Below are 27,335 nucleotides of genomic sequence, written 5' to 3' on the forward strand. Positions count from 1 at the left end.
GAAAAAGAAGAGGAGCATCTACTAACCAACTGTTCAAAGAGGATCAGCGGCAGGAGAGAGATATGAGCAGCTGGAACTGGAGAAATAGTTCAACCCCAGAAACAAAAGGCTGGCGGAAACAAGAAACACAGTTAGGATAAGAAAGTGATGTAGACAGGGATTCTCAATGATGTTATGAATTCACTTTCCCTGCTATTGTAACTCTTGCCTTGAAGAACTGATAATTTTTCACTGTCTGCATACGTAATATTTAAATACTGAATTTATGTTCAATTGTAAGGTGTTCTTGGAAATTCATTGATATGGTCAGTGCACTGATGTAACAACAGATAATATCAGAGGAAACTAATAAATATTACCAGATTTATAATTGTTCTTTCAGTTTTAGAACTACACCAAAGTCAGTTTCAAACTTTTGCTTTGGCAGATTAAATTAACAGTTACTGAGTTTAGATCATTGTCACTGATGCTGCTATTTTCATCTTCTGCAGTTATGTCTGTAACGTGTCATCGCGATTGTCCTGAGAATGTGCTGGTCGGCCTTGCACGGGATGTTGTGCATCTCGTTAGCATCCAGCTGAGACGTTCGCTCATGTCGTTCCCCACCAACAGCAGTCCACTCCAAATGGCTGACTGGGCTCCTAGCAACAGCAAGAGCATTGCTGCCTTATCTGGTGGGGAATTGGTGGTGTGGGACATTTCCAAGACAAGGTCTAGTATCTAGCACAAAATACACCTAGAACTTCAGAAATTTCATCATTTGAAAGGAATTTTTATTGGATATTAAATGTTCAGTTGTAATTTTTATTTGGAAACAACACATAAGCGAGATTGAAATAATTTCTGAGTGCTGTCTCTCTCTCTCTCTCTCTCTCTCTCTCTCTCTCTCACTCACTCACACACACACACACACACACACACACACACACACACACACACTTAGATATAGATATTTAGGCCTGTCCCACATCCATCTAGCACTTCACTCAGTTAATCTAAGCCACTGTTTTCTCTCTGCTGTCTCCCTCTTCCTGTATTCTCTTCCCAATTCAGTCCTCCATGACAGTGTGTGCCAAGCACAACTACCTCTAACTGTAGTGGATGGGCTCACTGGTGCTACATTCTTATCCGTTCCCATGCTGCCCCTCCCTCCCAGCTATTACCACCCTTCCTCTTTGTTCCTCTCACCCACTCCAACCAACATACCCCAGTCAACCTGAGCAACAGGACTGTGTAGTTGGCACGGACAATTTAGTATGTGTGTTTTCTGGTAGTTAGCTTTGAAGAAGGGCATTGTTGTCCAAAAGTTCAGCAATGATTTCTTTCTTGTTTATGTGCCTATTGACTCCACAACTAAGGAGTATGTGGTTACCTTTATTCCTTCCATTGTTTGTAAACTATATCATTTATTTGCTAAATTTAAAGTAAATGGTTGAGTTAATTACACACCAGTAAATACTTTAAGAAATGCATTGGCACAATGCAAACAATTTATGAATAAGGAGACAAGTCACCAAATAATAGATGCATTGTATTGTTGATAAGCACATGAAAAATAATGAAAACATTGTTAGCTTTGCATGAATCCTTTAATGATCTAGAGTACACATACAAACACGTGTGCATGCCCCTGTCCCTCACACTTGTACAACTGTGCAGCTAAAATGTGCCAGCTAAAGACACAGTGCCCAAAGTGCAGCAGGTACACAGGGTAGGAAGGCAACACCTGAGTATCGGAGCCGGTGAGTTTGTGCAGCACACAATGATGATAAGCGAGAGTGGATTTGGGAAGGAGATAAAAGGACATACGATTGGGAGACTATTGGTGGAGGGTCTGGGTGCAGTGGGTGCAGAGGTTGATGCGAGGAAGATAATGAAAACAAAGGATGTGTTGCAAAGCTAACTCCTATCCATGTAGTTCAGAAAATCTGGTGCTGAGAGGGAGGATCCAAATGGCATGGGTTGTGAAGCAGCCATTAAATTGGAGTGTATTGCACTCAGTAGCATGTTCCCCTACTGGTGTGAACTTTGTTCTTGGCCACAGTTTGACAGTGACCATTCATTCTGGTGGACAGCTGGTTGGTATTCTTGCCCACATAAAGTGACATGGGTGCTTTTACATGTGGCCTGCCTCTGATGGGAAGGATAAGTCTATGACAGAGCTAGAGCAGGATACACTGGGTGAGTAGATTGAGCAGGTCTTCTGGGTCTTCCATAGTGATATGAGCTCTGTTGCAAGGTGTTGGGAGTGGGAGTGGCACAGGGATGGACAAGGATGATGTGTAGGCTGGGTGGGTGGTGGAACACCATTTTAGGGAGGATGGGAAGGATGTCCCTCATTTCTGGGCATTGTGGTAGATAGTCAGAGCCCTCGTGGAGGACATGGTTCTGTTGCTGCAGTCTGAGATGATATTGGGTGATGTGGTGGTTCTTGGGGTTGGTGGGAGGATTAGGGTTATGGGAAAATGTGGTGTAGAAAATTTATTTTCAGACTAGGTTTGGGGGATAGTGCCTGTCTATGAAGGCCTGTGTGTGACCTTCAACACACTGAGCAAGGGAATTCTCATCACTGAAGATATGTCACTGACAGTTCTGAACTCTATGTGAGTGAGTGTGTGTGTGTGTGTGTGTGTGTGTTTGTTTGTGCGTGTCTGTGTGTAAGGGTTGGCAGCTGTCAGAATACAGGTACTGTTGACGGTTCAGAACTCTGTTTGGAAAGGCCTCGGATGGCCCAACAGTACGGACCGACCACCATGTCGGACCGACCACTGTGTCATCCTCAGCCAAAAGGTGACACTAGGTGAGGATATGGAGGGGCATGTCAGTCAATTAGCTCCTAAATTAGCCCCACAGATGCTGAGAACATCCCACTTGCCAACACCACTTGGCAGACCCGGACAGTCACCCTCTGGGTGCTAACCAAGTCTGACAGTGCTTAGCTTCAGTGATCTGACAGCAACTGATGTTACCAGTGCGGCAAGCTGTTGGCCGCTGTTGATGGTTAACGGGATTGAATTTCCAGTGTCTAGGAAGGTGGCACACTGGGCTGAGGAGGATTGGGTGAAAGAAATGGGAGAGAAGGTTCTGAAGACTGAAGAGATGGTGTCTTGGTTCTGGATTCATATCATGAAAATATCATTAATGAACCTGAACCAGACAGGGATTTTGGGGGGCTAGGAATGTTTCCTCTAGATGGCCACTAAGCAGATTTTTATGTATATATCTTTCCCTCAAAGGAGAAGTAATATATTGTAAGAAAGTAATTGATTAGATGAATAAGGAATTAGGTAGTGGGTTCAGAGTCAAAGGGAGATTGGGATAGTTAGTGTTCGATAGCAGCCATGGGCATGGGGAATTTTGGTGTACAGGGAGATGGCATCAACAGTGATGAGTATGGATCCAGGTGGTAATGGGGTCGGGATGATCAAGAGTCAGTGAAGGAAGCGGTTTGTATCTTTCATATAATAGGCTAAGCCAAGAGCTGTAGATTGGAAGTATTGTTCGACAAGATCAGAGCTTCTTTCAGTGGGACAGCACTAACCATCTCCAGTGGGGAGTCTGGAATTGTTGGCTTCATAGATTTTGGCAAGCAGGAAGGTGCATTAAGGGATAAGATTTGGTATGAACCTAAGGATTTGAGTAGGGATTCAAGGTTATATTGGATTTTTGGGATGGTATCAGTATAGCAGAGCTGATAGGCAGATTATTCAGACAGTTGATGGGTGCCTTCTGTAAGATAGTCACTGCAAATCATCACGGCAGTGGTGGAGCCTTTGTCCGCAGAGATGATGAGTAAATCAAGTTCTTGAGGTTGTGGATGGCTGTTCTTTCTTCTGTTGAAAGAGTAGTATCCTTAGGGATGGACATGGGGAAGGATGATCAGGTCATGTAGGACGCAGGGAATTCCTGGAAGGCAACCAGAGGGTGGTTACATAGGAGGGGGTTCGCACTTGAATGGTAGTACTAAGTGGGAGAGGCAAGGTTCAGTATTGGAACTGGTAGCAAAGTAGTGGTTCCACTGTTGGTCTCTGGAGAAGGAGAGTAGGTCTTTGACAAATCCAGCATGATTGAATTTAGTGTGGGGTTGAAGGTGAGGCCTTTGGACAGGACTGAAACTTCTGTAGGATTGTGGTTTTTATGGATAAGTTAATAACATTTGTGTTTTAGGTTCATTTAGTTTCTGGGTTTCATGGAATGTTGAGAGAGAGTATTGGAGGAGGATGTTGCTGATAGAGAAGTCAGTGCAGCAGGGTCTGGGTGCTATAAGAGGTTGATTACAGGGTTCACGGGGGGTAGGAAAGATGTTGATGGGTAGTGATGCTCTGAGGCAGGAGTAGGGTGTCAATAAACTTAAGTTTGGTGGTGGTATCTGGAGTGCTCTTCCAGGTGTTGAAGTGCAATGGTTTAAATTGGGAAGATGTGATGTAGGTAGTTGGGACTGCATAGTGACAGCGTCTTGTGGGTAGACCAGAGATGCTTCAAGGATGCCTATGAATGGAGATTTGTTGCTGTGAGGCTAGGCTTGTGATGGGTAGGTACCAGCAGAATCTAAATTTTGAAGGTCATTATGAAAGGAGGAAAGGGATCCAGGAAAGGGAACGTTTATGGATACTTGTTCGGTGAGGGGAGGGGAAGGGAAATTCCATGGCTTAGGCAGTATTTAGGGAACAGGATGTGGGATTCAGTTTTAGCTAGGAATAGGGAAACTTTTGTGAACTGATACAGTTGGATGGAGCAGGATTCGATTTGGGATGAGATGTCACTGGAAAAAAAGTGAAATAGAAGCAGGAAATGGACAAATAAAAGCAGTAGATTATTCTAAAGAAAACTATAGGTAACAACATGCAGGAAGAAATTGTGCTGAAGCTTGTAGTGTAGTTCGGTGATGTGTTGACATTCTTTCTTGTATTAGCTACCGTCATGTATGGGGGGCAAAAAAAAGACAGCTGTGAAAAAAATGATGAGATAATGTGTGTGAAGGGGTTGGTCAGTTTTTAAATGAAATGTAATTTATTGCTTGGATCGCATTTAATTGTGGCCGGCTGATGGGTTGTTCGCAGGATATTGTGCACTACAGTAGAAGCGGCCATGACCGGTGCTGCAAAAGTCAGGTACAGCCACTCTTGTCGCAGCAACTGATGTGTGTGCACAATAAAGGCTCAAAGGAAAGCCTAAGGAAAGATACACATTGACCACACAGGAGATACAAAACAGATGTAAATTACGAGAGAGTGACAAAGGATGGATGACATGAAGTTTAGGGTGGGAGTGAGCCACTACGCAATGCAAATAATTTTGGGGTAAAGGAGACAACTCACTGTGAATTGTAGAAGCTTTGACTTGTTGATAGGCGCATCAAAAAGAATGATAACTTTGTTAGCTTTTAAGAACAGAGTTGGTCACCCAGTGGTGGAAAAAACTGCTGAGTGCAATATGCTCAAGTTCAGTGGCTGCTTCACATCCCGAGCCATTTGGATCCTTTCCTTCGCCACCAGCTTTTCTGAGCTACATAGATAAGAGTTACTGTTATGAAATATACTTCATTCCCGTAATCCTCTTGGCCTCAAGCTCTGCTAACCCACTGTACCCACACCCTCTACCAACAGTCTGCACTTCCTATGTTCAGTTACCCCTCCCCAAAATCCACTACCACCACACCATAATCATCTTATGCCACACTAACTCTCTAGCTTCAATGCCCATGTGTCACCTCCCTATCTCCCTCCTGCATTACTACCCCCACACCTGCTGCTTATCTCCGAGCTGTCACCCACCCTTCCCCAACCCTCCCTCCCAGCTTCATGCCTCTTTTTCCTCCTCTACCCGCATCACCTGACACAATGCCTTATCTCAGTGTACCTGCCAAACTGCAGTCCTGGCATTTTGTGTTCAGCCAGTGCAGCGTAGTTGTATGGAGCTAGAGAAGTTTTCATTCTCTTTTGTGTGCCTGTTGGTGATTCAACATTTCAACTATTTGGTGAGTTGTCTCCTTTTGCATGCCAATAATTATTTTATACACTACCATTATTTTTTCTTTTTCAGCTGGCCCTCTGAAAGTAGAGGATATACTGTATATGGCCAGTATCTTAAATACTGCCCATCCAGTGAAAATCACATTGCAGTATATGGACGACCAGATCATCAGGTCAAAGTATACATCATACAAAGCAACAAGCCTCTTCTATCTGTCACGTTAGAGGTAAGCAGATATCATTCTTTACATCACGCACATTAACAAATAAAGTAGCAGAAATTATAAAAGTTTTATATGAATCTGATTGATAGCAAATATTCATTAAATGCGGAAAGATATTATCTGGACCTTGAGCGTTGTTCTTCATAAACACTGTGTATCAGCTGAGCCTCCAAATAACACCTTACAGATTGTCAAACAACTTTGATGGAATCGTCCTGATGTGCTACACAATTTTCATATGGCATCATTCATTAAGGAGTGAAGAATTCGATCTATGCAAAAATATCACTCCTTTGATAAATTTTCACAACATTTTCATAAGATTTTGTACAATAATATTTTGGACTTGGTCCACATTCCTGAAGACTTTTTCCATTGACAAATTAATATAATACATGACACAAACCTGTAAATATATACATACACTACAGTAGTTATAGTGATTCCTAGGCTCTTTAATCAAGCATTTCAAATGACAAAAATTACATATAATTGCCATACATAAAAAACTGACATTCACTGCCAGACAAAAATCTCCTCTACACTTTTCCATTCATTACGTGGCTCCAGCTATCCGCATTATGTTTTCTAATCTCATCAACAAACCTTCCATTAGGTTCTTTTCTTATTTCACGTATTCCAACAATGAACTTTGTTGGCCCATCTACCATCCATTTGCTTTGCTACATGTTCTTCCAGCTTCTGTTTCATCTTCAACATTTTTATTATAGTCATAATTGTGCCTCCCACTCCATTATGTTCTCAGAGCCATTTGTTTGTGTTGTTTCTCTCCTTTTTCTCTTTTTAAATGGCTTTAGAATTAAAGTCCATGTGTTGTTATCACAAGTCAAAATTGATAATAATTGTAAACCTTCTGAATCAGACCCAGTAGAAATTGAGATGGAAAGTTGCTACTCACCATATAGTGTAGATGCTGAGTTGCAAATAAGCACAACAAAAAAACTCTCACAATTAAAGCTCTCAGCCATTATGGCCTCCATCAGCACTAGACACACACACACACACACACACACACACACACACACACACACACACACACGACTGCAGTCTCAGGCAACTGAAACCACACTGCGAGCAGCAGCACCAGTGCATGATGAGAGTGGCGGGTGGGTGGGGGTAAGGAGGAGGCTGGAGTGGGGAGGGATAGTATGTAGTATAGCTGTATATTACAGCTACGTATAGGCATTAAGTTAGCAGTGTACTGGACAAATTCAGTCACTAAGTTAATCATAGGAGCAACTCACTTATGCATGGGATTTAATCAGTATAGAAATCAGCAGTCCTTAAGTAAATCCTAATGAAGGAATTGTCTTGAAACCCTGTAGTACTCAGTATCAGAGGCAACTGATTCAATGTTCAGCACATTCACTGAAGCTTATAAATACCTGCACAAACCAGTGTGGCATCAATATTTAGATTAGTCTGTGGAGTTTCAATCAAGAAAACTAATAAATTATGCCTCTGTATGTCCATCTTTGTACAGATTGGTTTCGCGACCTCAGGTGCCCAGTACAGAATGTTGAATCAAAACACCTTTCAGCCATCCAAATTTCCAATCATTAGTTTACTGAGCAACTAGTTTCAGCAATATATTACACCATTTTCAGGCCCTCTGACCAATGTGTCGGAAGACTCCCACTTCTGGTCCAGTCCAAACAGCGGCCAGCATTCAGTGATTGGTATCTGTAGATTTTTTACATAGTCGGCAAATGATGATCGAAGGGATCGGTGTGTCTAGATCTGGATCAAGGATGACCTCAACAATTTCTCCTCCATTTGCTTCGCCTGGTCTTACTCAACCTAACAAGCCACCTTCCTAGATGTTGACCTCCACCTCAAAGATGGCTACATCAGTACCTCTGTCCATATCAAACCTACTAACCACCAGCAACACCTCCACTTCTACAGCTGCCACCCATTCCATACCAAGAAGTCCCTTCCATAGGCCTAGCCACCCGTGGTCATCACATCTGCAGTGACAAGCAGTCCCCCTCAAAATATACTGAGTGTCTCACTGAAGCCTTCACTGACTGTAATTATCCTCCTCACCTTATACAAAAACAAGTCTCTCATACCTTATCTTTCCAGTCTCCCACCACCACCCAAAGTCCCACCGTCCGGCCACAGAGGAGCATTCCCCTCATAACTCAGTACCACCCAGGACTGGAGCAACTGAATTATATTCTCCGCCAGGGTTTCGATTATCTCTCGTTGTGCCATGAAATGAGAAATGTCCTGCCCATTATCCTTCCCTCCCCTCCAACAGTGGTATTCCGCCGTCCACTGAACCTACACAATATACTTGTCCATCCTTACACAATCCCCACTCCCAATCCCTTACCTCATGGCTTATACCCCTGTAACAGACCTAAATGCAAGACTGTCCCATACATCCTCCATCTGTCACCTACTCCAGTCCGGTCACTAACATCACCTATCCCTTCAAAGGCAGGGCTACCTGTGAAACCAGTCATGTGATCTACAAGCTAAGCTGCAACCATTGTGCTGCATTCTATGTGGGCATGTGTTGTCTGTCCGCATGAATGGCCACCGACAAACTGTGGTCAGTAAACAAGTGGACCACCCTGTTGCTGAGTACGCTGCCAAACATGAAATCCTTAATTTCTGTGACTGCTTCACAGCCTGTGCCATATGGAACTTTCCCACCAACACCAGTTTTTATGAATTGCACAGGTGGTAACTTTCCTGCAATACATCATACGTTCCCATAACCCTCCTGGCCTCAGCTTTCGTTAGTCACTGTCCTCCCCCATCCAGCCCCTTCCCTGTTCAGTTCCAGCACTGCACAGCCGTCATTCCACCACCACACCCAGTCTTTTTACTTCTCTCCTTTTCCGCTACCTCCCCCCCCCCCCCCCCCTCCTCAGCCCTCAGTCTGACCAGCAGCACTTCCGTGTCTGCCACCCCCATCATACTATCCCCCCCCCCTTTCCACATGCCAGCCTCCTCCTTACCCCCACTCAGCCACCACTCTCATCATGCACTGGTGCTGCTGCTCGCAGTGTGGTTTAAGTTGCAAGAGACTGCAGTCGTGTGTGTGAGTTGCGTTTGCGTGTGTGTGTTTGTCTAGTGTTGATGAAGGCCATAATGGGTGAGAGCTTTAATTGTGAGAATCTTTTTGTTGTGCCTATTTGCGACTCAGCATCTATGCTATATGGTGAGTAGCAACTTTCTTTCTCAGTTTCTACTGGGTCTGATTCAGAAAGTTTACAATTATTACCAATGTTGACATGTGATGTCATTACATGGACTTTAATTCAAAAGCCATTTAAAAAGAGAAAAAGGAGAGAGAGACATGTTGAGAATAACTAGGTGAGAAACAATACAAACAAATGGCTCAGAGAACGTAACAGAGTGGGAGACATAATTATGAATATAATGAAAATTATGAAAATGAAACAGAAGCTGATAGGACATGTAGCAAAGCAGATGATCCAACAAAGTTCATTGTTGGTATACATGAAATAAGAAAAGAATCTAATGGAATGTTTGTTGTTGAGATTAGAAAACACTAATGTGGACAGCTGGAGCCCCATAATGAATGGAAAAGTATAGAGGAGGTTTTGTCTGGCAGTGAATGTCAGCTTTTTATGTATGGCAATTATATGTAATTTTTGTCATTTGAAATGCTTGATTAAAGAGCCTAGGAATCACTGTAATTACTGTAGTGTTCGTATATATTTACAGGCTTTTTGACATGTATTTTATTAATTTGTCAATGGAAAAAGTCTTCAAGAATGTGGACCAAGTCCAAAACATTGAGGCTGTTTCACTAAGAATCTGTGTAATTAAAGTTCACACTATGTATATTAATTCAAATGTAAAATATGTTTTTTTATATTTTTCCGGACTTTTGTACATACATGAGGATCATTGACGATTGGGCTATTGAATAAACAATGCATGTAATCTAATCATTTAGTAGAAGTCTCATGACCACAATTCCATTGTTCATATAAACTTTGTAGATCATGGCAACAGTTTTTAATAAACAACTACTTCAGCAAGATACCTTTTAGAGGTGTCATGCTGTTTGTGAAAGCTTGAAGCAATGTATGCAGATGGGAAGCAATGTATGCAAATGGGACTTTCATTAGTAAATGAAGTGTGTATTAGTTACTCAGTGCCATGCCAGTTAGAGCTCACTCTGGCACAGTGGCACAAGAATGACTTCTAATGGCTTTTTTGAATCTGAGTACCTTCAAGTAGCTAATATGGTGATGCTATGTTGCCAGAGTGAATGTCTGAAAGCAAGGGGAATCGACAACCAATATATTTCCCATAAACATGCAGCTTTGCTGTAATGTTTAATGATGATGGCATCCTCTGGGGTGAAACAGCCCCCTTATCAGATCTCCAGACAGAGGTTACTCAGGAATATGCTTTTAATCTGCAAAAACAAATCTGATGTTTCACACGTTGGAGTGTTAGATCCCTTAATTAGGTAATTAGGTTAGGAAACATAAAAAGAGAAATGCATAAGTTGAAGAGAGATATAGTGGGAATTGGTGAAATGTAGTGGCAGAAGTGTAATGTTAACAAGATAAAATCAAACAGAAATAATGCAGGTATAAGTATAAAATGACTAAGAAAACAGGAATTTGAGTGAGCTGCTATGAACAACTTATGGGTGATTAGTGAAGGTACACACCATGGAATATGTTCCCGGGTTTGTGAATGGCTCGAAGACTTCTTAAGTAACAGAACACGGTATGTTGTCTTTCATGGCAAGTGTTCATCATAGACAAGGGTAACATCATGAGTCCCTGAGGAAGTCTAACAGGACTGCTGCTATTTTCCATATACACAAATGATCTTCTGCACAGGGCAAGCAGCAGTCTGCAGCCATTTGCTGATGATGCTGTGGTGTACGGAAAGGTGTTGTCATTGAGTGACTGTAGGTGGATAGAAGATGATTTAGACAAAATTTCTAAACTGTGTGATGAATGGTAGCTAGCTCTAAATATAGAAATATGTAAGTTAATGCAGGTGGATAGAAAAAAAAACATAATGTTGAAATGCAGCATTAGTATGTTGCTTGACGTGTCTATTAAATATATTGGCACATCACAGCAAAGCAATGTGAAATGGAATGAGCATATAAGTATTGTAGTAAGGAAGGCAAATGGTCGATTTCTGTTTGTTAGGAGAATTTTAGGAAAGTGTGGTTCATTTGTATAGGAAACCGCATATAGGACACTAATGCAACCCATTGTTGAGTACTGCTCAAGTGTTTGGGATATACACCAGGTCAGGTTAAATGAAGACATCGAAGAAACTCAGATGCAGGCTGCTAGATTTGTTACCAGTAGGTTCCAACAACATGCAAGTATTGCGGAGATGCTTCTGGAACTCAAGTGGGAATCATTGGAGGGAAGCAACATTCTTTTTGAGGAGCACTATTCAGAAATATTAGAGAACCGGCCTTTGAGGCTGACTGCTAAATGATTCTACTGCCGCCAGCATACATTTTGCATAAGGACAATGAAGATAATATTAGAGATATTAGGGCTCATACAGAAACTTATAGACAGTCTTTTTATCCACTGTATTTGTGAGTGGAACAGGAATGGAAGTGACTGGTAGTGGTACAGGGTACCCTCTGCCACACACCATATGGTGGCTTATGGAGTATATATGTAGATGTAGATGAATGAATTATCATGGTCAAGACATACACAAAGCCAACACCCACCACAGTAATACAAATTCATAGCCTACTAGCTCTGCAAATGTTGATGAGATTGAAAGAATGTAGAGAAAAGAAATTGTTCACATTGTTAAGTGAGATGAAAATTTTTTATTGGAGACAACAATTCAATGGTAGGAAAAGGAAGACATGGATAAGTAGTTGGAGAACACAGAAGGGGGGGAAATTTTGCACACAATTTAATCATTGCTAATACTCGGTTTCAGAATAATGGAAAGCAGTTGTAAATGTGAAAGACACCTGCAGTAAAGGAAGATTTCAGGTAGATTGTATAGTATAATGGTCAGATAGAGATACCAAAACCAGATTTCAAACTGTAAAACATGTGGAATCTGATCATACTTTATTGCTAACAGCAGTAGATCAAACCTCAAGATATTGCAGAAAGATAAAAACATTAAGGAGGTAGAAACTAGATAAATTAAAAGAACTAGAGATTGTTGAGAGTTTCACTGTAAGCGTTAGGTAACGATTCAGTGAAACAGAGGAAAGGACTACAACAAAAGATGGTGGGATAGCTTGGGGAGATAGTAATAGTGAAGCCACCAGAGTATCACCAGTAGATTTATCTTAGAAGATAGTTTACAATTGCTATAATTTGCATTTACCATTTTTCAGAGTTAGAAAAACTTGTCAGTATTGACTGCAAAACGCTCTGGAATTGCAAAGGTAACAGGGAGAGAAAACTAAGGAGAAGAAATAAAAACTTTGAGGACATTGTAGCTCCATCAGACACAACAGTCGAATGGAATGAATAGTGTGAAAGAAACTTCCTGGCAGATTAAAACTGTGTGCCGGACCGAGACTCGAACTCGAGACCTTTGCCTTTCGCGGGCAAGTGCTCTACCAACTGAGCTACCCAAGCACGACTCACGCCCCGTCCTCACAGCTTTACTTCTGCCAGTACCTCGTCTCCTACCTTCTGGAATAGTGTGAAAGTTAAAACTCTCCTGATGTCTAGATTGTTCCATGAAATTTTGTTTTTTAGATGTTTGACATAAAAACAGTGATGCACTTGGACACTCGTATTTCAAAAGTCCACTCATGCAGTACTGTACTTAGTAGTTTCCACCATCCAGCACAAGCAATGGGCGTTCTGAAGACTTAGTTCACCAGCAGTTCATCCCAGCCGTTGATAACCTGCAAGCAGAATTGGAACACCTAGAAACTATTTTCCTGGGAAATGAATATTCATCTCAGCAGACACAGAACTCCATTCACAGGGAATCATCAGAAATACATTACTGGCCATTAAAATTGCTACACCATGAAGAAAAGCAGATGATAAACAGGTATTCATTGGACAAATATATTATACTACAGCTGACATATGATTACATTTTCACGCAATTTGGGTTCATAGATCCTGAGAAATCAGCACCCAGAACAACCACCTCTGACTGTAATAACGGCCTTGATACGCCTGGGCATTGAGTCAAACAGAGCTTGGATGGCGTGTACAGGTACAGCTGCCCATGCAGCTTCAACACGATACCACAGTTCATCAAGAGTGACTGGCGTATTGTGATGAGCCAGTTGCTCGGCCACCATTGACCAGACGTTTTCAATTGTTGAGAGATCTGGAGAATGTGCTGGCCAGGGCAGCAGTCGAACATTTTCTGTATCCAGAAAGGCACGTACAGGACCTGCAACATGCGGTCGTGCATTATCCTGCTGAAATGTAGGGTTTCACAGAGATCGAATGAAGGGTGGAGCAACGGGTCATAACACATCTGAAATGTAACGTCCACTGCTCAAAGTGCCGTCAATGCGAACAAGAGGTGACGAGACGAGTAACCAAAGGCACCCCATACCATCACGCTGGGTGATACGCCAGTATGACGATGACGAATACACGCTTCCAATGTGCATTCACCGCGATGTCGCCAAACGCGGATGCGACCATCATAATGCTGTAAACAGAACCTGGATTCATCCGAAAAAATGACGTTTTGCCATTTGTGCACCCAGGTTCGTCGTTGAGTACACCATCGCAGGCGCTCCTGTCTGTCATGCTGCGTCAAGGGTAACCGCAACCATGGTCTCCGAGCTGATTGTCCATGCTGCTGCAAATGTGGTCAAACTGTTCATGCAGATGGTTGTCGTCTTGCAAATGTCCCCATCTGTTGACTCAGGGATCGAGACGTGGCTGCACGATCCGTTACAGCCATGCGGATAAGATGCCTGTCATCTTGACTGCTAGTGATACAGGGCCGTTGGGATCCAGCACGGTGTTGCGTATTACCCTCCTGAACCCACCAATTCCATATTCTGCTAAAGTCATTGGACCTCGACCAACGCGAACAGCAATGTCGCGATATGATAAACCGCAATCGCGAAAGGCTACAATCTGACATTTATCAAAGTCGGAAACGTGATGGTATGCATTTCTCCTCCTTACACGAGGCATCACAACAACGTTTCAGCAGGCAACACCGGTCAACTGCTGTTTATGTATGAGAAATCGGTTGGAAACTTTCCTCAAGTCAGCACGTTGTAGGTGTCGCCACCGGTGTCAACCTTGTGTGAATGCTCTGAATGAGCCTCAGTTATTCATATCTCCCCTTGATGGTCCTTACGTGAAATGTAAGTCGGCAGCAGTAGAATCATTCTGCAGTCAGCTTCAAATGCCAGTTGTCTATAAAATTTCTCAATAGTGTTCCTCAAAAAGAACATCACCCTTCCCCCAGGGCTCCTATTTGAGTTTCTGAAGCATGTATGTAATTCTAGCATGTTGTTTGAACATTCTAATAACAAATCTAGCACCTCGTCTCTGAATTGCTTTGATGTCTTCCTTTAATCCTACCTGGTGCTGATCCCAAACACTCTACCAGTACTCAAGAACAAGTCACCCTTGTGTCCCAAATGTGGTCTCCTTGTAGATGAATCACACTTTCCCAAAATTCTCCCAAAAACCTGAAGTGGACCATTCTCCTTCCCTACCACAAATCTCATATGATCGTTCCATTTCATATTGCTTTGCAACATTACGCCCAGATATTTAAACAATGTGATTGTGTCAAGGACTCTACTAATGCTGTATCCGCACATTATAGGTTTGGTTTTCCTACTCACCCACATTAACTTATATTTTTCTGCATTTAGAGCTAGCTGCCATGCATCACACAAACTAGAAATTTTGTTTAGTCACCTAGTGTTCTCCTGCAGTCACTCAACTTCGACACCCTCCCGTACACATCATCGTCAAGAAAAAACCGCAGACTACTGCCCAGCCTGTCTGCCAGATCATTTATGTATATAGACAATAACGGCAATCCCATCACACTTCCCTGGGGCACTTTTGATGATACCCTTGTCTCCGATGAACATTCGCTATCGAGGACAACATACTTGATTCTATTGAGACACTCACATATCTAGGAACCTAATCCATTTGCTTGTTAACAGTCAACATTGTGGCACTGTCTCAAATGCATTCTGGAACCTAAAAATATGGAATCTGCATGTTGCCCTTCACCCAAAGTTTGCAGTATATTATGTGAGAAAAGGGCAAGTTGTGTTTTTCAAAAGTGATGCTCTCTAAAATCATGTTGATTCGTGAACATAAGCTTCTCGGACCCAAGAAAATTCATTATATTTGGACTCGGTAATATATTCTAGAATTCTGCAGCAAACTGGTGTTAAGGATACTGATCTGTAATTTTGCAGATCCGTGCTTTTGACTTTCTTATATACAGGAGTCACCTGCACTTCTTTTCCCATCACTTGGGAAGTACAGTACTCTTTGTAAAATCAAATTTATCTGGACCTGCTGACTTATTTGTTTTCAGCTCTTTCAGTTGTTTCTGTATGCTAGGCTTATTACTATGCAGTCCATAAGGGGCTCCTTGCGATGGTCAAGTGATGGTATGTTTGTACGATTCCCCTGCGTTAACAATTTCTGAGACACAAGATTTAAAGCTTCATCTTTGTTTATCTTCTACTGCCACACCAGACTGGGTGGAAGCCTTAGATCTACTTAGTGATTTTACATAGGAGCAGAATTTTCTTGGGTTTTCGGACAGATTTTCTACTAAGGTATGACAGTGGTAGTTCTATGCTTTGAACATTGATCTTTTCACAGACGCACAAATCTCTACTAACCTTTGCCTGTTGTCATTTTGCAACAGCCTTTAGTTCCTCAGTATTTTCCAATTTATCTTATTAAACTATGGTGGGTCTTTTTCATTCTCAAATTCACTTACTAGGCACATACTGGTCTACAGAATGATTTACAATCTGTTTGATGTTTGCCCATAATTCCATTCTGGCACTAAATGATGGCAGTCCAATGTCAAAACGAGATACTAGCAACTTCTTATCTGCTCTTCCTAGCGGAGACACTCTCCTAGCCTTCTTTATTAATTTTATCAGCTTTCAAAACTATAGTTTCTATGATGATACCAGATCCACTAATCCCCCATCTTCAAACTGATGCTACAAATTGCCAGCATTGTTCTCGATATTACCATCTGAAGACAGTTGTTCTGATATTCATGTGACAAACTTTCACCACAGAGGGCACTGTCATAAGTGCACAGATGTTCAGCAAGAACTGGGTACATCACACCATGTGCTAATGAGGTCTTAAAATAGGGTCACTCAGTGTACACCTGAAGGTGGCCAGAGAACTGCAGCAAAATATCGTGGCTGCAGGTTTCAGACATCTGTCAGTTAGCCCCAAAAGTTTATGGAATGGATAGTCTCTTGAAAATTATTTATAAGATGAATGTCAACAAAAGTAAAACAAGGGTAGTTGAATGAAAAGCAGATAACACCGAGGCAGTGACACATTTAAAGTAGTAGATGTGTTTTGTTATTTGGTTAGTGAAATATCTGACTGTTGCCAAAGTAGGTGGAACAAAAATGCAGAGTGGTAGTACCAAGAAAATTGTTAACAATAAATACAAGGGAGTCTTTCTGAATGTGTTTGTCTGGAGTGTACGCATGTATGGACATGAAATGTGGTCAACAAACAGCTCAGACAAGAAAAGAATAGAAACTTCTGAAATTTGTTGCTGAAGATTTGATGGATACATTGAATTATTACTAAAGAGGTACTGATACAAATTGGGGAGAAACAAATTTTTGTTACATATTGACTAAAAGTACGGATTAGTTTATGGGATACATCATAAGGTATCACACAATTGTCAGTTTGGTAATGGAGGGGAGTATGGGGGGTAACAAGTATAGAAAGAGACCAAAGATTGAATACAGTAAAAAGGTTCAAGTGGATGTAGATTGCAATAGTTATGCAGAGATGAAGTGGCTTGCATAGGATAGACTAATGCTGAGAGAACTACATCAAACAATTCCCCACTCAGCTGATCTGTGCTCTGTGTGGACAGCTAACAGCGCAGAAAACTTGAGTACCTTTCAATCTGCCTCATTTTTTTCAGAAAAGAATGGTAAACGTGGAAGCTTTGGTCAAAATTCTTGGTTAACTTTATCCTTAATGTGGAGTGTGGTATTCTCTTCATTTTGTTTTTTCTCCAATATAATTATTGCAGTTGATGTTCTCCATTGATGATTTTATTATACCATTACTAATGTTATTTCAGTCCTCATCTTGGATTTCCTGGCATTTTCGACTACCCTACATCTGTGCTGCCAGTGATCGTAAGCTGTGTTTCTGGAAAGTCTCCACAAAATGAAATTTCCAGAAACGTTTTAAACATGTCTATGGAACCAGAGACTTATTTTGAAATCACTTTAAGAAGACATCTCTGAAAACACAATGAAAAAGGATGCTAAGTTTTTCTTACATTGTCGTGCTAGTGAATTTGTGATTGGAGTTAAATGTGATGTGCTTGTTGTAGTGTAAAATAAAAGAGTCAAATTTCATGATAACATGTATTTAAGATGCTAAGAAAACATTCAAGATAACAGTTCAACAGATGGAATCACAATGTATATTGAGTATATATACTTGTAGCTTGGATCACTATTCTCTTCACAACGATGTTACATCCATCTTCTGACATCCACAGTGACAAGAATGCACTACGAAACATACAATATCTTTAAAAAGAAAACCACCCTGGTGCACCCGGACGATCCTTTGAACGCTCTATGTATTTTTTATATCCTTCTTTTGCCTCTTCCAGAGATTTCTTGTCTTTTTCTTCACGGTCCATTTTGGGAAAAATATCTGGAAACTTAAAGGCATGTTCTCTCGGCTGCAAAGAAAAATAAATATGCATTGCTGAATTTGTCTGATATGAATCCAAAATACCATAAGTGTTCAGGTTTACTTACCAAAGTCACATAAGCAACTTTGTAGTCATCATCTTTGGTAATGTATCCCTTCAGCTTATCCTGGTGGGTTTTACCTGAAAAAGAATGCCCGAATCAACTTTTTGTATCTGGAACATGAGTATGTTTCACCGGGAACTGAAATCAGTCATGGTTTGAAATTAGTCGTGGTTTACACTCCATTGACACTGACTAGTCAAATGGTGCTCCAGCTTTGTGGAACAATTGTAATGGAAAGAAACAGAATATCAATAAAAAATGATTGAAGAAAACAATCTAAACCTAAATCACATCAGTGAGAATGAGCATTTGACACTTGCTCATTCAGAGTATGAGTTCAAAGTATTTAGCATTGTGCCATTTCACTTGTTATCAATTATATAAAGTGGGCTTCCACTCAGTAGTGTCCATTTCAGAATTATTACACACAAAGAACACACACATATAATATGGCGGCAAAAAGATGATGGTGTAGAATCGGCCAGGGCATAATCCTATTATTGGACGTAGGTTGGCAATGCATCAGCTTTACATAGCCGAAGGGATTGTTCTAAGTAGTAGTAATAAAAAAAGGAAACAATGCCATAAATGGAAGTTCCAGTACTGTTTCAAGGTTGCAGCTATAATGGAGCCCCAGAGCTCAGCAGTTGCTGCAAACTGCCGCCTGCTTTTACTCATCTGAAATATCGTATGTGGGTAGAACAGTGGGAGTTACCTACTTTAAAAACTGTGCCAGAAACCTTACCTGAAATAAACTTTCTGGATGTTTCAAACTATTCTGATAATTAACTGCTGAGGTCTACAAGATATAAATCTTTACCTAGATTTTTCTGTTAGTACCAGCAGTCCAGTATTCTGTGCAAGTGAACAAGTTTCTGGAAGCTGACTCACACTACTGTTGCAAATAAACATTGAAACACCTGTGGACTATTAATATTTCATATTTTTACATTAGGTCACACAGTGCAACTCCAGTTTGACAGAACAGAGCCCGCCCTCCCTCTCCCACCACCACCAATGAACTATGTATTTTTAAGCTTCTTATCTTCCTGATGCCGTTGACACACGGGTGAAAAAAACATATCTTGTGGATAACAGGTCATTAACCCGAGATTACTAAACCCTCATAAAATTTATGATTGCACTTGGTACCAATTTGCAGTTCTTGCCAACCCGGTATCGTCAGTATAGGGTGTAAAATGGGACATTTTCAGGGTTATACACAGACCAAAAAAAAAAAAAAAACCCACAGACCTTTTCCAGATTTCCAGTTAAAAATAAACTTTTTCCCCAGCTGAAATACACTTTTTCTGTGTTAAGTGACAGTATACATTCTCTCGGAGCTGTAAAACATCAATTCTTTGATTGGTAAACATTTCAATACTTGCAATGCGCTTTTGTCAGCCAATCATAGTTCATGTCAATCAGCTAATGACAGCCGATATTAAGAGCATTTGACACATGCTGTAGTCAGCCAATAGCAACATCAGTGTTAGTAGGAAATAGGGAAGTTCTTGGTTTAAATTAATATACATATAGTATAGTTACATGAAAAGCTAAGCTTTCACATATAACATTGGTCTCTTTTTGTGTGTGTTGTTCTTTAAGATATATCAAATGGCTACTGGTCTTCTGGGCCCAAAATTTTTCTATGTGACTGATTCTCAAAGTGCTAAATTTTGAACGAGAATCAAATGCTCTGATTTAATAATTTCATCACACATTCTCACATGTAACATAATTCATCTTGTGTAAAAGGAAATTTACTATGAAAGTAACACTTCATACAACCACTCACAGTATTTTCCCGTGACCTGTTAAAACAGGTTCGTTTGAGCAGTTATCAGAGAGCACCACGAAACAGGTGTTGCTGTGCTTGCAGCTATGATTACGTATTTCCGCTCATTATGAGTTTTGCCACATTTCTGTTTGGAATTTTGTGCGTACTGGTGCATCATGTGACCATCTGCATCACCGTGGCATCTTGTTAGGAGGGGACATATGAAGTTATTGTACTTAGGACAACTGTTTATAATATTCTATCCACACAAGGAATGCAGTCCTTGGCATAATATTTAATTCAAAAGTAGACTCTACAGCTCAAAGTACACTAATAATATTTTGCAGTGTTGTGACTTTAATGTAGATTTTTTTTATTCGAACTCTGCAATGCTGTTATGTGGCATTTCCAAATAGGTTTACATCCACACAGCACTGCAAAAAGCTAGTAAGCAGGAATACAGATTTCTTGTTCGCATACGCCAAGAAACTGTAGAAGTGGCAGTTTTTATTCAACTCCAGGACTAAATATATAGCCTTGTGGGGAGTTACAAGGATAAAACACAGTGTGCTGCCAGTCTATAACTTACAGAAGAATGGTGTCCTGTAAATTTAAGGTGTAAACAACAGAATTTAAGAAATAACATCAAGCCTAAAGGAGGTACCAGACAAGTGATGAAAAATGTCTTGAGATCAAAAAACATTGTATTTAATGGAAAGCAGATTTGTAAAAAAATATATTTGAAACATAACATTTTATTCAATACTACTGACCAAATTGGCCTGCTTGGTCATCTTCAAGTGAACATTTATGTATATTCGGGCATACAAAATATTAAGAGATCTTACATTATAACATAAAAGAAACAGGACATCAGAGAATATCCAAATGCATCAGAATATCGTGAACCATACTGAAATGCACAATTCAGCTTAAAGTGTACATTCATATGTCCAGATCCACACTGAAGTAGGTTCCTACTTGGTATTAAGCTTTTCTATGTGATTTTTGGGATGCCAATTTTCTTGGAGTACCAGTACTGTAGTATCTAATGTTTGGTTCTTTATTATGGCATAATGCCACGCGTGCCAGAAGATGAGCATTTGCATTTGAAATTCAACAATTAGTTGAACCTAGCCAAAAATGTGGAACGAAACACTTTCTTTCGAACTGACTGCCTCAGAGGAAAAGATCAATAAAAGCCAAATTCCTTTAATGAGCCAACAAAAATTACATTTATTGTTATGTAAGACAATTAATGCTTGTTTGCCAATTATGTTAAAATAAAATAAGAAAACTGAAGCTAACAATATATTTTAGTCTTCTGTAATTAGCCACAGAAATCTGTTCTGCTTTCATTTGACGTGAGAGCTGTAAACAAAGAGAAAACAGAAAACAGCACAAAATGTCAACACAGGTAATTTGGAAACTACTACTCCCCCTCTCCTTACAACAACTAAGACTGCTCTGCGTGTGTGCGAATCTGGCAGCTTGGGCGCAGCAGAAAAATTTCTCTGGCTAGCATCTGGCTACTTGTTGCTACTGCTTTATACAACTAACATACACGCTTCAAGTAGCCAGAAGCGGGAGAAAGTGCCGCTCATATGTTGACTTCAGCTCTGCTCATGCACGAGTCCACTGGCAACTGCTCAAACGAACAAGTAAACAACTGTGATATCAAGCTCAATGAAAGTAGTTTGTAGTTGTGAAGTATTGCATAGTCATCGTCTTATGGTCTTGAGATGTTTTGCTGCCAGCAGATGCTTCTCTGTACACTGTTTTGATGTAAATGGCACACTTACTTCGCGTTTAAATTTTTATTTTATTGCTATTCACTCATCTATTTTATTGCAGTATTATTCTACACTATTAAAGTAAAATTCTTTGTTAGTGTATCAGTCCTTACCAGTCAAAATTACAAATACTTAACTGAACACCAAAATGATGAAAAAATTTAAGAATTGTAAAAGTTCCCGTGTTTCTCCTAGTTTCCTCACAGATGAAAAAATTTATTGATTTTTCCAGACTTCCTGGGACGTACACACCCCGATTTTGTACTAATTTTGTATGGGACGTACCATTGGAGATCTTATAACTGCAATTAACTAGTACATAAACTGTAAAATATGAAGTGGTTAAATTTACGATAATTAAGTAGCGATGTCATATCCCCCACTTTTAGTGTTCAGGCTGCAATAGTCTGTAGAACTTTTCCAAACAGACAAGTGTAGCCACATATAGCATCATGCCAAACCAGATAGCATGAAAAATAAAGTGCATGGGTTGTACCTGTCATCTCAAAATTAGAGTGAGCTTTTTTTCCTAGGACCAAATGAACATTTTGTTGTCCTACACAAACTTTTCTTGCCATAAGCGTCCTTTATACATTGGCAGGTTCTGTCCAAGAAAATTTTTCCACAAAAGCAATTTATTTGACACTCTAGTCTACCCACCATTTTTTCTCCCTTGTAAACTTTCACCCGTGTCAGCTTTCATCTACATCTACATTGATACTCCGCAAGCCACCCAACAGTGTGTGGCGGAGGGCACTTTACGTGCCACTGTCATTACCTCCCTTTCCTGTTCCAGTCGCGTATGGTTCGCGGGAAGAACGACTGTCTGAAAGCCTCCGTGCGCGCTCTAATCTCTCTAATTTTACATTCGTGATCTCCTCGGGAGGTATAAGTAGGGGGAAGCAATATATTCGATACCTCATCCAGAAACGCACCCTCTCGAAACCTGGCGAGCAAGCTACACCGCGATGCAGAGCGCCTCTCTTGCAGAGTCTGCCACTTGAGTTTATTAAACATCTCCGTAACGCTATCACGGTTACCAAATAACCCAGTGACGAAACGCGCCGCTCTTCTTTGGATCTTCTCTATCTCCTCCGTCAACCCGACCTGGTACGGATCCCACACTGATGAGCAATACTCAAGTATAGGTCGAACGAGTGTTTTGTAAGCCACCTCCTTTGTTGATGGACTACATTTTCTAAGCACTCTCCCAATGAATCTCAACCTGGTACCCGCCTTACCAACAATTAATTTTATATGATCATTCCACTTCAAATCGTTCCGTACGCATACTCCCAGATATTTTACAGAAGTAACTGCTACCAGTGTTTGTTCCGCTATCATATAATCATACAATAAAGGATCCTTCTTTCTATGTATTCGCAATACATTACATTTGTCTATGTTAAGGGTCAGTTGCCACTCCCTGCACCAAGTGCCTATCCGCTGCAGATCTTCCTGTATTTCGCTACAATTTTCTAATGCAGCAACTTCTCTGTATACTACAGCATCATCCGCGAAAAGCCGCATGGAACTTCCGACACTATCTACTAAGTCATTTATATATATTGTGAAAAGCAATGGTCCCATAACACTCCCCTGTGGCACGCCAGAGGTTACTTTAACGTCTGTAGACGTCTCTCCATTGATAACAACATGCTGTGTTCTGTTTGCTAAAAACTCTTCAATCCAGCCACACAGCTGGTCTGATATTCCGTAGGCTCTTACTTTGTTTATCAGGCGACAGTGCGGAACTGTATCGAACGCCTTCCGGAAGTCAAGAAAAATAGCATCTACCTGGGAGCCTGTATCTAATATTTTCTGGGTCTCATGAACAAATAAGGCGAGTTGGGTCTCACATGATCGCTGTTTCCGGAATCCATGTTGATTCCTACATAGTAGATTCTGGGTTTCCAGAAATGACATGATACGCGAGCAAAAAACATGTTCTAAAATTCTACAAGAGATCGACGTAAGAGATATAGGTCTATAGTTTTGCGCATCTGCTCGACGACCCTTCTTGAAGACTGGGACTATCTGTGCTCTTTTCCAATCATTTGGAACCCTCCGTTCCTCTAGAGACTTGCGGTACACGGCTGTTAGAAGGGGGGCAAGTTCTTTCGCGTACTCTGTGTAGAATCGAATTGGTATCCCGTCAGGTCCAGTGGACTTTCCTCTATTGAGTGATTCCAGTTGCTTTTCTATTCCTTGGACACTTATTTCGATGTCAGCCATTTTTTCGTTTGTGCGAGGATTTAGAGAAGGAACTGCAGTGCGGTCTTCCTCTGTGAAACAGCTTTGGAAAAAGGTGTTTAGTATTTCAGCTTTACGCGTGTCATCCTCTGTTTCAATGCCATCATCATCCCGTAGTGTCTGGATATGCTGTTTCGAGCCACTTACTGATTTAACGTAAGACCAGAACTTCCTAGGATTTTCTGTCAAGTCGATACATAGAATTTTACTTTCGAATTCAATGAACGCTTCACGCATAGCCCTCCTTACGCTAACTTTGACATCGTTTAGCTTCTGTTTGTCTGAGAGGTTTTGGCTGCGTTTAAACTTGGAGTGGAGCTCTCTTTGCTTTCGCAGTAGTTTCCTAACTTTGTTGTTGTACCACGGTGGGTTTTTCCCGTCCCTCACAGTTTTACTCGGCACGTACCTGTCTAAAACGCATTTTACGATTGCCTTGAACTTTTTCCATAAACACTCAACATTGTCAGTGTCGGAACAGAAATTTTCGTTTTGATCTGTTAGGTAGTCTGAAATCTGCCTTCCATTACTCTTGCTAAACAGATAAACCTTCCTCCCTTTTTTTATATTCCTATTAACTTCCATATTCATGGATGCTGCAACGGCCTTATGATCACTGATTCCCTGTTCTGTACATACAGATTCGAAAAGTTCGGGTCTGTTTGTTATCAGTAGGTCCAATATGTTATCTCCACGAGTCGGTTCTCTGTTTAATTGCTCGAGGTAATTTTCGGATAGTGCACTCAGTATAATGTCACTCGATGCTCTGTCCCTACCACCCGTCCTAAACATCTGAGTGTCCCAGTCTATATCTGGTAAATTGAAATCTCCACCTAAGACTATAACATGCTGAGAAAATTTATGTGAAATGTATTCCAAATTTTCTCTCAGTTGTTCTGCCACTAATGCTGCTGAGTCGGGAGGTCGGTAAAAGGAGCCAATTATTAACCTAGTTCGGTTGTTTAGTGTAACCTCCACCCATAATAATTCACAGGAACTAGCCACTTCTACTTCACTACAGGATTAATTGCAATATACACTGTATACAAATCTTGCCCTTTCACACTCCAAGCAGCCACTACTGACTGTCATGAATATTAATCATAGGGGTGGTGCCACTAGTTGGCAGCTTGTTTTGTTTGAACTTTAAACCAGCCCTGTGCATTGCACACTGAATTTGTGCTACTTCCTTTCTTTCCACACACTTTCATCATCTAATTTTATTCTGTGTTCATATTACATTTAATCATCATTCATACTACAGTGGTGACTAAGTTCTCCAGCACAGGTCCTATATACTGGCTGGTTGATGAGGTCGAAGGAGAAATAATAAGTACAAGTTAACTTATTGTCAGCAGTTTCACCATTCCATGCTGCAGTTGGTAATTTTTTGTGTGGCAAATGGTGGGAAATGGACATGATAAATGAGTTGGACGAACAGACAAGATAGTGGAAGCAATGTGAAAATAGTGTTCAATACAAGCCATAATGATGTGATGTGTACAAAATACGTGGTGGCATAATGGAATGCGTTGTGCAGCGTATTATATACAACAGACTTTTCTGCAAAATTTAAACGGTACTCTTAGGTTGGTGTGTAACAACAGCCTCAGAAATCAGGATATTTCGAAAAAATATTACAAACTTTTCTAAATGATCATCGGACTACGCAGAACAATCCACTACCACAGCCAGTTTTCATCCAGTCACAACCAAGTTATAATATGGAAATGTGAAACAATACCCTAAGAAATCATATCATATTACAAGAAATATGCATACGAAAACCAGTGACCATGGTAACCAGATCAATATACAACAATTTGGGACTAGTGCAGCAGGGGATACAACCCGTCGGCTTTGGACAATGACGTCACAAGTGGCCAATCGAGAAGCGATTCTTCTTAGTGTTGTAGCTCCCTTCAGTGGCTGATAAGTGTTTTTTGGCTTTTTAAAAAAAAATCTCACGAGATAGAATAAACAGATCCACTTTATTAAGCAATCAGTAAAGAAACGAAACTGAAACATAACAGCAAAAGCGAAAATGGGAAACTTCTCTCTGGCGGCTTGTGACGTCCTTGCCCAAAGCCGACGGGTTGTATCCCCTGCTGCACTAGACCCAACAATTTTGCACCATCCAAAAGTGTCAGTTCGTGCCTTTGGCCCAAATAAGTCACTAGATTCAGCTATTCTAACTGCCTAAATGTATACTATCATCCGATCGAATACTACCAATGGAAACAAATTTCCAACAACAACACTTAGTGGTTAAACCACCATCATAAGTGCACTTCATTCAAAAAATAAACCAATGGAAAAAATCCTGTCCCGTATAATTCATAATAAACCTTACAATGAAACATATTGGGAATAAATTATTTTACGTCAGCAACACTATATTTTATTAAAGACTCTCATCTGATAAACACACTGTGAATTTTGACTTCAATTGTAACTAGAACTAAACTTTGTAAATCGCTCAACACTGCTAAATATGCTGAGAACTAAAGATATTTACTAAACAAAAACCGCTTGCTAACAGGTAATACAAGAAAAGTGTTACTACTCCCCGATTTCATAACGTGGTACTAGTGGATAGTCTGAAAGAACGAAACGGTAAATCTGACACACAGAGGGACAGGAACTTGTAAAACTGTTGGGAATCACTCCACAAACATGTTCTTGTTCACTGAAACTTGTTTTACCCATTGCGATTCGCGTCCTCACATTGACAACAGGTACGTTGTATATTTTTTCCAGATAGTTCTTGATATCGATTCTCGTCATCTCGGTGGATACAATGAATTCTACAACATTGGGAGGTTGAGGAACTGAAGGCCTAACAAGTTTCAGCCAGAAATTTGGCAGAAATATCCTCAGCTGAGGGTTACCGCGCTGGTACAGTGGATACCTGAAAAATAAATCAACGCTTGTCGTGAAGCAACAGAATTATTAAATGAGAGTGGGTTTTACGGCGAAAAAGAAACAAACCAACCATCTGGTTGACATTTCTTCTGTGTTCTACTCCCACCACAACAAATTCACCCACTAATGCCTTGCCTTTCAACTTTACATTGTAAACAACTCGTTCAATACTTCAAAGATCATCACCAACAGCTATAATTTATCGAGAAGGTTAGATTCTCCAACAGCTTTGAAATACATTAATTTATGGTGCAAGATAATACATTTGGCGCCAATAAGAGACCTCACTGGCGCCAATCAGAGACATACGCCACGATGAGCCACGGACGCTGTATTAAGATCGATTCTTGCTGGTCGTCGGGGGAGCCGAATGGAAGGCAA

General features: G+C 40.7%; 2 protein-coding genes across 2 annotated transcripts in view; one reads left to right on the forward strand and one right to left on the reverse strand.

The window, feature by feature from the left end:
* Positions 1–18,084, forward strand: part of LOC126475363 (nucleoporin Nup37) — a 66,990-nt gene extending 48,906 nt beyond the window's left edge. Inside the window, exons 4-6 of the mRNA XM_050103179.1 lie at positions 492–711; positions 6,043–6,199; positions 17,513–18,084. Coding sequence (XP_049959136.1) covers positions 492–711; positions 6,043–6,199; positions 17,513–17,605 — 470 coding nt within the window. The 3' untranslated portion in view covers positions 17,606–18,084. The remainder of the gene's footprint in view (positions 1–491; positions 712–6,042; positions 6,200–17,512) is intronic.
* Positions 17,791–27,175, reverse strand: LOC126475364 (probable 39S ribosomal protein L23, mitochondrial). Its single transcript, XM_050103180.1, has 4 exons — positions 27,025–27,175; positions 26,735–26,940; positions 18,210–18,283; positions 17,791–18,130 (listed from the first exon to the last, which is right to left on the reverse strand). Exons 1-4 carry the CDS (start codon positions 27,036–27,038, stop codon positions 17,975–17,977), a joined length of 450 nt encoding a protein of 149 aa, XP_049959137.1. The 5' UTR covers positions 27,039–27,175; the 3' UTR covers positions 17,791–17,974.
* Between the last annotated feature and the right edge of the window lie 160 nt (positions 27,176–27,335).

This window comes from Schistocerca serialis, chromosome 4, assembly GCF_023864345.2.
Source record: "Schistocerca serialis cubense isolate TAMUIC-IGC-003099 chromosome 4, iqSchSeri2.2, whole genome shotgun sequence".
Taxonomy (NCBI): domain Eukaryota; kingdom Metazoa; phylum Arthropoda; class Insecta; order Orthoptera; family Acrididae; genus Schistocerca; species Schistocerca serialis.

Bases quoted from the DNA above. Each gene is read 5' to 3' on its own strand.
- LOC126475364 (XM_050103180.1), bottom strand. The intron at 18,284-26,734 runs GTAAAACAAGTT...ATTCTTTTTCAG, and splicing joins GAGGACGCGAATCGCAATGG to GTAAAACCCACCAGGATAAG. The intron at 18,131-18,209 runs GTAAGTAAACCT...TTTTCTTTGCAG, and splicing joins AAGTTGCTTATGTGACTTTG to CCGAGAGAACATGCCTTTAA.